Raw genomic sequence first — 10,244 nt, 5'->3', positions numbered from 1 at the left:
AGCTCGCGTGTGTTTTCTGAGGAAGTGTTCCCTGGTCAGCAGCCGCTTGATAGCACCTTCCTCCTTTGCCTGCGCAGGGCTTGAGCTTTTAGAGTTCCGGCGATGACGTAGCTCAAGGGTTGGATATCCAGGCTGCTTTCTGTCAGCAGCGGGGTACAGCTGGGCAGACCATGCAACCCCAGAATGTTGTGGTAACATGTGTCGGAGGCTCGGGGCCTCTGATGCCATCCAGGTTGCTCCACATCACTGCTGGAGGCTCCCTCAACAGGGTGTAGAATTGGTGTGTTGTAACTTGGCGGTGGGAAGGAGGAATTGCAGCAGAGTTTACTGTCCGTGTCCTCGCAGGGTGCGATCAGAGGACGGGTGACTTGCGCTTTAAATATGGTTCAGGCAAATTACTTTCTCCAAGATAGAACCCAGAGCCTGAAACAGTACTGTAGGTTTTGGCAATCCGAACAAGAACAAGCATATGGCTCCACCGGTGTTTGCTTTTCGGGGACTGAGACGTGCAGGTACGTGTTGTGTTTGGTGCTGGGAGGAGACATGGGTGCAAAGGAGTTGTCAAATAATTCTCTCACCCGAAACGCTGGACACAGAACATAGCAGGGTTGAGGCTTCTCCCTCGAGTTCCAGCAAAGCCTGAAATGCAGAAACCGCTTGTGCTGTGATTCAAGCTGATAAATCTACCGACTGCCAGTTAAACCAATGGCTTGTCCTTTAATGAGGGCTCTGTCAACTGCTTGGCAGTCTCCTTTGCAATCTTGTGTATGTACAGATTTGTCAGAATCAGGACAGCGATTTTCCTTCCCTGCAGATCTCACTCTGCTTTGAGAAACGCTGCTTTGTTTGCCCTTTCTGCCTTCTTGCTTCCTCGTTTCTCCAGAGGTACCACTAAAACCACGCTTAAAGAAATCGGAGTTACTGAATGTCTGATGGTTTAGGCCCCTGAATGTTTCCTGCATTCAGTGCAAAACATAGAATCATAGAATGGTTTAGGTTGGAAGGGACCTTAAAGATCATCGTCAGGGCCTGTCTGCTTTTATTCTTATTTCTGGCTGCCCGTGGCCTGCTCCGCAGACCGCGGTGCGGGACGTGTCACGAGGAACACACCGACCTGCTCTCCCCAGGCGCTGCCCCTGGACCTGGCACCGTGACCATGCGTGCTAGGTCAGACTGGCCTGTTCACGAGCGGGTAAGGCCATGTAAATACAAGGGAACAGAAGCTGCTGTTTCCTCTCCTGGTGTACTTTTGGCAGAACAGCAGCCGCCATGCCTCTGATGGTCTGCTGCCCAGCCAGGGACGGCAGCGGCAGGCAGAGCCTGTTTGGTGTTGAATTGTGCTGGGCTCGCTGTGGGATTGCTTCGTGCAAGACCCGCCGATCTGCCTGCCAAATAGTTCATAGCTTGGGTGAGCCCCCTGGATTCACTGGAGAGCTCATACTGCACGGCTGGCTGAAGTTACCTATGGATAGATGGAACGCTTGCTGGGGTTTGCCGTGCCACATGCTGCTGTTGGAGCCTGCCCACCATGTTGAACGTGGGTCTCTTAATATTTATCGCTGAAAAAGCTCTATTTAACCATCACTGCTCAAAAAAACCCTAAACGAAACAAAGAACCCAAGCCGAAACCTTCAAACGCACAGCAGGATTATGCCAAAAATTGGTAAGCACGCAATGAACTTCAGTTTCATGGTTATTTGGAGATCAGTGGTTACTGGGGATGAAGCAGCGGCACCTTGTTTCATGTCGTGGTCTCAGCGTTTTTTTCTGTGCTGCAGGAGCCCTCCGGGGTCTGCTCCGACGCCGCAACATCCCCCAGACAGCGACACCTCGGGCAGCTCTGCATCGCTCAGCTAGCCCCTTAATGGGCAGTTCTCAGTGACAAGCATTACTTTTGCTTCCTCCCCACAGTAACTGGTGAAATGAGGGGTTTTTGCTGCCTTCGTATTTCTTCGTCGCAGAGGAAGACACCCCGGGATTCTGTACGTCAGCATCTTTAAAACGCAGAGGTGGTGTTGCAGCTCCAGAGCATTCGGAGGCTCTTCCTTGAGTTTTAGGCTTGATGCAGCGGGTGATGGGCGACCTCTTCCTTCTCACACGTGCTGTGCTGTCATCCCGTTTGCTCCAACGCTGTTCTTTCCTCCTTCTTGGCAGGTCTTCTGAATTTGGCTCCTGATTAAAGCTGACGGATAATGGAAACATTTCCTTGGCGATGTCTCTGGGGCGACTCCTCCGACGTGCCTCTTCAAAAGCGTCTGACCTCCTGACCTTGAGCGCTGGTGGCGGCAGCAGCTCGTCTCCCGTTCTTGATGGGGAGATCATCTACTCCAAGAACAATGTCTGTGTCCACCCACCTGAGCTGCTGCAAGGCATTGGGGAGCACCATCCAGGTGAGGGGGTGTTGCAGACACTGCGCGCTCACTCTTTCTCTCTCCTGGGGGGGGTGTGTGTGTGTGTTTCTATCAGATTCTACATCTTGGGCCCAAAAACGTGAAGAGGTGCCAGTGGGGGACAGAGCAGGGCAGAGGATTAAGGCAAGGCATCCACAAGCTGATCCATCAGCTCTCCTTTTAGTAGGAAAATTGATGGCATTTCTCCCTTCTCTTCTGGGCTAATGTGAACTTACCTGTTTTAGTAAGTCCTTTTGTATTGCCAGAAGGTGGACAGTTGTCATTTGAGGACGGTAAGGTCTGTTGCTCTTTCAAATACATGTATTGTTCCCTCACCCCCCACCCTGGGCTCGCCGTCTTTTCGAAGAAAAGCAGCTCTTTCCTGCCTGAAACCAACATGTCAGGGAAGCCAAGTACCATCTTGTAACCGTCATTGCTAGAGTGGCCTCAACGACCACTGGTAAAGGGAGGAGAAAGAAAACCTGATTGTGGCTGCGTGCGCTGGAGAAAATGAAGATAAATACTGCTCTGTCCCTTTATTCTCATCTGTTACTGCGCTCTTTCATGTTCTCATCAAAGAGCCGTGGCTACTGGCTTAGCCTCACAAAACTAATTATCCTGTGAACATTGACCTGTGCTTCCCGTTTTGTGTGACTTGTATTTTTTTTCTATAAGCTTTCCATGAAAATTGTAGTCCTTTAGCTACACCAAGGTAAATATTCTTCAGAAAGAGCTGTTTAGCTGGCACTTGAAACGGTTTAACTAACAAACGGGAGTTTTTCATGTGGCAACGTATTCCAGGATTTACTCTTGATTAGTAATCCGCCCAGGAAGCTGGAGTATTTGCATGTCGTTTCTATGTCCACTTAGACCAGAGGGAATTTAGGCTATTCAAAAGCCATATGCAGACTTGAAATTATTTGTAAATACTGAATAACGTTGAGCTCTCCACCATTCATTTGGCAGAATTCCCTCCTGGTAAATAAAAGGGTTTGCTTTGTAATGGGAGGGAGGTGGGGGGAGATGGGGAAGGGCAAATTTCAGGCTTACGCGGTTTCCTAAGCGTGAAGCTGTGTAGTAACCGATCGCTCCTTTGCTCTCTCCAAGGCTATTTGTGCTTGTACCTGGAGAAAGATGAGCTACTCGGAACCACGCTTATCCTTGCCTGGGTGCCAAACTCCCGCATTCAGAGGCAGGATGAGGAAGCCCTGCGCTACATCACTCCTGAGAGCTCCCCTGTCCATAAAGCTCCCCGCAAACGCGGCCGCCACGCTCAGGGTTTCGGCGTTGTCCGGCAGGCATCTCCCACCGAGCAGAGAGGGACAGTGATCCTGAAGGAAGACGTCTTGACTGTGTCCCAGCTTGTGAAAGATGTAGCTGACATCAGCTCCCCCTCTTCTGAAGGGGAGAGGCTCTCCCGGTGCTGCCCCGCGGCAGACGGCACCCACCGGCCCCCCCGGCCTGCCCGCAGCGACTCAGGAATCCTGTTGACAATCAGCTCTCAGGAGGAGCAGAACAGGTCGGAGCTGTCGCTGGAGGGAACGGAGGATGGTCTGGACTGCAGGCCAGAGCCTGGGGAGGACGAGGGCTCCTTGGAGCTGTCTGCTGATGACGTAAGCAGGGACAGTACTTTTGACTCTGATTCCGATGCCTTCTCTTCCCCTTTCTGCCTCTCTCCCATTAGCGAAGCCCTTGGGAAAAGCAGCAGTTCTGTGTTTCTGGATAACGAAAGCAGGTGAGTGCATCTTTCTCTCTATTTCCTGGGCTGGGCTGCTGGTTGCTGAGCTTGGAGACGCTGAAGGAAACAGAAGCATCACCGTGGTGTTGAGCTGAAAATCCTGTGCTTATACAGGTGTCTGAAGCATTTACAGGAGCTTGTTTGCTGGCCAGTCCTGCTTCTGCTCAGTGAACCTGGCCCCGAGCATTCAGGACTGTGTATGCACAGTCCTTCAGGTGAGCTGTCTTGAGCCCGGGAAGCAGCGTTCCTAAATTTAAAAAGGTCCTTTGTTGGTCTAATTGGCTCTGCTGAGGAGATATGCTCGTTGCTTCTTGCGGAGAGCCACATCAAAGCGTTTGTCTGACTTCCTCCGAGCCGTGGGTGCCTCTGCCAGGCACCGTGTTGACACGAAGGCTGCGTGCGTGAGCTTGTTTTGCCGGTGTTCGGATCGTGGTTCTGCTTAAGACGTATAAATACTAATTCTTACATGTCTAACCTGGGTGTTTTTGTCAACGCTGGCATATCCAAACGTCAGCGCTTCCCAATGGCATCTGCAGTAAGATCTGCATCGAGGAAAGAGGGCTCCTTGGCAAAGGAATGATGCGCAGTGGGATACCTGTGTAACTTGCCGTATTGATAGGGGACGTTTCTGGCTTTCCGCTCCGCGCTCTGCGCAGCGCGTCGCTCCTTTCCATCTCAGGGAGGGTTGGGTGTGCTGTGTTTGTGAAGCTCCGTGGGCCTGACGTGAAGGATAGAGCTCAACTTTGAAACTGCGCCTGAAATTAGGAAGAACGAGTTCTCCCTTGTGCGCGTCAGCGACACACAGACTGCGTGAGGTTGGCCTTGGCGGAGATTTGGCCTCTCTTCCGGGCTGATCTCAAGCCCGGAGAATGCCGGTAGGACACGGTTTACGAAGGAAGTATTCTAATTGATTCAGCTCTCTGGATGTTTTAAAACGCTGCAGTGCGGTGATCTCAGACTTTGTCTCAACTTTGCATTCCATACGTGTCCCAGCAGTCGGCTTCTCATTAACCGCGAGCCCACGGGGTTTTCGGGGCTTGAGTGCAGCAGCGGTTTGAGCGGTGCCTCGTCCCGTCCCATCCCACCGCAGCTCTCTCCCCTGGCTGCAGAGGGACACCGCAAAGCAGCTGCGGGATCCCCAGGATGGGCCTTTGGTTTCCAAGTTGTGTTGGACAACGTCAGTTTGAAGTGTCTCTTATCACTCTCTCAATATGGTGCCCAACAGTCTTTTTGCCAAGTATTCATAGGAATGTGGAAGACCTTGGAAACTACAGAAGTGTCACAAAACACACCTTGAAAAACTTTTACAGAGAGGCCTTTGAAGGATTAAATATCATTCCTAATCATATTCTGTTGGTTCCTAGGCTTTTTGTGCTGTTCAGGTTGCGTTCTAGCACCGGGCTACTGCCCAAGGGTTGAAACTTCAGGTGCATCTGCTTTCAGAGAATGTCGTGTTGGTTTAGAAACTTCTTGGCCTTGACTTAAAACCCAAAAACCCCCAAATCCACCGCCACCAAAGCCTCTGTTGAAGGCCATTTTCTTTTTTCCTGGAGCAGCACTATCTGTGTGGGACCTGTCTTATCACTTTGAAAATAGTGAAGGATTGGGGGTTTTGAGAGGGGTGTTAAGCATTTTTTTTGTAAATAGAGTATAATTAAAATGCTTCAGTGAACATTTCTGAGCTCCAGTGGTAAGGTTCTGAAAGGAGAAATGTTCCAGCTTGTCGGGATGTGTGGGGAAGCTGTGGCCTCCGCTGTGGCCCCCGAGTCGGGGTGGTTATCCCCACGGTAGTGCTTGCAAGTGGGGGTAGCGAGGGAGATGCTCAGAATAATGTCCTGGCTGCTGAAAACCAGGAGATGGAACTCATCCTGAGGAAATGCCAGTCCTTGGTCTGGGCCACAAGGCCACGTGTGGCAGACTCAGAGCGGTTTCGCACCCGACAGCGCGTACCGGGAGAGGAGCCGGCGCAGAAGGGTGCCGGAGTGGTGCCTGGGGTCACGGGGAGTGGGTGAGGAGCGCTGTGGTTTAACCGTCTTGCAACACTTCACGCCCTGAGCTGCTAATAGTGTCAGGGAAGGAAGGAAATGGAGTTTATCGCATCTTGCCTGTGCGTTCACGCAGCGCTGCCTGGCTCGGCAAGCCCTCTGCCGTCGCTCCTCACGTGCTTCCGGAGCCCTGGCAGCCCAGCGATGCAGAGGCTGGCTTTGCAAACACATGCTCATCCTCCTGGTAGGCTGCGCTTTTTTTTTTTTCCTTTTTTTCTTATTTTTAACTCATAGAATCACAGAATGGTTTGGGTTGGAAGGGACCTTAAAGACCATCTACTTCCAACCCCTTTGCCATGGGCAGGGACACCTTCCATAGCCCAGGTTGCTCCAAGCCTCATCCAGCCTGGCCTTGGACACTCCCAGGGATGGGGCATCCACAGCTTCTCTGGGCAACCTGTCCCAGTGCTCCTGGAACTCCCCTGCCACCAGCCTGGAAGCTTCATACAGTGTATGTGACACTCATAATTTGCAGCAGGTTAATAAAACAGACCATTCATTGTTTGGGACTTCAGACTTGAAGGACTTTTGTCCAGTATGCCCTTTTTTCTAATGCCAATTCATTCTTCCCCGTAGATCCCCTTGCACGGTACCCACAGCATCTTATCAACTGTTTTGAGTTGGAGAGTTTGCATAGGATACAAGCGGAAGGCTTCTCAAAAAGCATTCTCTTCTTCCCCGTGTTCATCCCAGCGTTTTGGGGGCGGGACGCTGTTTCAGAAGGCGCTACAAGCATGAGAACAGCTTTCTTGTTTCTCAGGGTTTGGGCTTTTTTTTTTTTTTCCCCGCTGGCTGCTTCCCATCTGAGCCAGAATTGGAGTGCGAACAAAGTTTGTGCTGCTGGCAGATTGTTTCAGCTCTTTTCCCTCCCTACCCCCCGGTCACCACCTCCTCCCTGCAAAGAGGAACGGATGTTTCTGGTTATTTCCCTTGGCATCGGGGAGCTGTTGTCAGGAGAACTCTGCTTTTCCCCGCGATCCTTTCGGAAGCTGAAGCAACGCGTCGCATGGGTGTTTCAGTCCAGCCAGCTGCTTTCCATACAAGCAGATACCATCAGGAATGCAAAAATGTGATGTTGTGGAAGAATTAGGATGTACGTGTGGAGTCGGATCAGGTGGGAGCAGGGGCTCGGCAAGCTGCTTGCCAAAATACCCGTATGAGCAGGAGCCCCGTATTCCCCTTGGAGCATCCCTGAGGAGGTGGCCTGGCGCCCTGGGCAGCGGGGAGCCAGCAACCACGTACCGGTGGGTGCAGGATGGGGCCGGGAGGAAGAAGGGGGGTAGGCTTGGAAGCATTCGAGTTGCACGACGAGTCCGTCATTTCCAGTCAACAACTCGCCTTGTAGAACATAAGGAAATAAAAACGTATCCATTGTTTTTTAGGTTTGGGGTTTGTTTTTTCTCCTCTTTCCTCAGTTTGAAAGGCTGCCAGGGACCCCATGCAGCGACCGATGCTTGCCTCCCATTTACACAGTTCCTCAGGCTAGGAGCTCGGGGAGTGTCCCGTCACCAGCGTACACATTCTTCCTCCTCTTTTTCGTCCAGCCCAGCGCTTGTCCTGCCCTCGTCTCTGGTGGAAAGGTGGCTTTGTGCTTTTGTGTCCTTGTTAACTTCGGGGGCCCCTTTCTGCTCATAGCAGGGAGGCAGCTAGCGTCAGAAATGCCTGTATTGATAGTGGCTTTGGCACTGACTGCGTTTCTGTAGGAAAGGAGGGATACTGGAAATAAAATTGTTCCGTTCTGTTCCTTTTCTCCCCTGTCACCCTTCTTTGCTGTCAGGAAGCATTTGCCTTGGGGTCTGAAGGGCACTAACTCGGGATGGCTGTACTCTGTGCCCAGCTTTGGCTTGCTGCCGCCCTGCTGAATTACTCAGCTTCCATTTTCCCCATCACTAAAGTGAAACTAAAAGCCTTTTGTTACATCCTGGTGACCAAACAGCATCTGACACCGACATAATGTCTTTCAACCGGCGCTTCTGAAGTTACTTTAACTGGCCATGACATCGGATCTATACCAACCGGTTGCGGAAGAACTTGGTGTTCTGTAAGTGGGGTTTGTCTGGGGGATTTTTTGTGCCGTGCCAGAGTGCTCCCTGGGTAAGAGGAGCTTTCCCTAGCAAGGGGTAGCAGGGCTGCTAAAGGCTTTTCGCTTCGGTAACGAGCTGCAGTTGCTGTAACCTGACCAGCACCGTACAAAAATGCTGAAGAGGACAAATAAAGGCTGGCATTGATTGGTTCCTTCACTAACTTCCGGTTGGGATGTTGGTCAGCACAGGCAGAATTCGGACGAAGAAGCCTCAGAATCGCACAAGCGGAGCTTGGGGCAACATCTGGCCAGAGGTTGGAGCTCTGCGAACATCTGCAGGGGATGGAACAGACGCCAGCTCGCACTTCCCCAGCGCTTGCCTGAAAGGGCAAGGAGAATCATGGAATCACAGAATGGTTTGGGTTGGAAGGGACCTTAAAAGATCATCTAGTTCCAACCCCCCTGCCATGGGCAGGGACACCTTCCATAGCCCAGGTTGCTCAAAGCCACATCCAGCCTGGCCTTGACGACATCCAGGGATGGGGCATCCACAGCTTCTCTGGGCAACCTGTCCCAGTGCCTCACCACCCTCTCTGTGAAGAATTTCTTCCTGATATCTAATCTAAAGATAGAAGTGGCGTGGCCAGCGTGGTCACGGCTCTCCATGCAAGAAGGAAACGTCTTTCGTCAGGAGGTGACCATTTTTGCAGCCAGTAATATAAATAATGAGACGTTTTTAGAGTGGAGCTAAACGAGGGTACAGGCCTGTTCTCCAGCAGACACGCTTCGCGGAACACAGCTACCGCAGACGCTCTAGGCACAGCACGCGACCCAAGGAGAAACTCCTTTGGCGTCGCGGTTGATGCAATTTTTGCAGATGTGTTGCACATCCTGTTGTTAAGCCTCTTCCCAGGGAGCTAATCAGTAAATTACCGTCTCACGAGGGAGCGGAGGTGCAGCGCTACGGAGGGCGGCAGCAGCTGCGGGAGCGGGTGGTAGCAAAGCAGACGGTGTTGCACCATGTTGTTTTGGCAGCTCACCTGAAAGGCTTAGTGCCGTTCAGAACCCCGCAGAATAAGCGGAGGCAAAATTATACGGGAAATGAGCTGAAATTAGTGTGAACTGGCAGGAGCTCTGGAGTCGTCAAGAGGTTGGGAATTCCTCGCTCTTGTAACAGAAGTGATTATATTCTTAGAACCAAAGGGATCGGTCACAGATGTCCAAACCTCAGGTAGCTTCTTGCAGCATCTTGTGTCATGCTCTCTCCCTGGGATGATTTCAGCCTTGGGGATGAGCGTGCGGCCTGCCTCCCTGCTTCTGCCCTGGGCTCCAGTTCCCCAGGACTTTGCACTAGTGCGATTTATGGCGTAAGACACCGACACGCCGAACTCCCTTTGTACCCAAACCCATGCCCAGCAAACAAAAATCCCCAAATCCATCATCCATCAGAGGGATAGTCCTTTTTTCCCTTCTCTCTGGGTCACGAGGTGGGTGTAAACTTCATCTAAGGTGGTCTGCACGGAATCGGGTCCTGGGAAGCGGAGCTGGCCTTAGCCGTCTGCCGTCAGCAAGGCTGTGATGAGTGAAAGTCGTCACCGGTTGCAAAGCTGAGAAGGCTGGAGAGATCCAAGAGATTGCGGAGGCATACGGCTCTATCTTGCTTTACATAAATATTTGAACAGCAAGAACATTAATTACAGCAGGTTTGTTTTTTCCCTCCGTTGGTTGGCTGCCAGGTTTCTGTGGGAGAAAATAGTGACAGCTCACTCGAGATCAGGCATGGCAGCTAGCGGGACGGTGAAGCCGTTTATTTGGGGTTTTGGGGAGGAATAGTCAGGGCGGAAAGCGGATGATGCCCAAGAGCCCACGGCCATGCAGAGTGGAGCGATGCAGGAACGGAGGGGAACGGCTTTGCCCCCTCACACGGCTTTTTGGGGTGCCGGGCGTTGTTGAGGTGTGCTTACGAGGACAGGGAAGCTTTAAACTCCCGTTTCGGGCGAGGGGCTGAGGGGGGAGCGGGAGGCCGGGGCCGTGGGCCTAGGCCCGGG

The 10,244-nt window shown here is 52.1% G+C and overlaps 1 protein-coding gene across 1 annotated transcript; it reads left to right on the top strand.

Annotated features, from left to right (window-relative positions):
• Positions 1 to 2,155: 2,155 nt before the first annotated feature.
• On the top strand, positions 2,156 to 4,125 carry LOC104510262 (TBC1 domain family member 16-like; the record flags this gene model as incomplete). The annotated part of the gene is made up of 2 exons (XM_010152448.1): positions 2,156 to 2,390; positions 3,498 to 4,125. Coding segments are annotated over exons 1-2 (806 nt in total), but the record flags the coding sequence as incomplete, so codon positions are not given.
• Between the last annotated feature and the right edge of the window lie 6,119 nt (positions 4,126 to 10,244).

This window comes from Eurypyga helias, unplaced genomic scaffold (assembly GCF_000690775.1).
Source record: "Eurypyga helias isolate BGI_N326 unplaced genomic scaffold, ASM69077v1 scaffold34975, whole genome shotgun sequence".
NCBI classification, from domain to species: Eukaryota; Metazoa; Chordata; class Aves; order Eurypygiformes; family Eurypygidae; genus Eurypyga; species Eurypyga helias.
The sequence above is the reverse complement of the archived record's forward strand: the minus strand, read 5'-3'. Positions and strand labels throughout refer to the sequence as shown.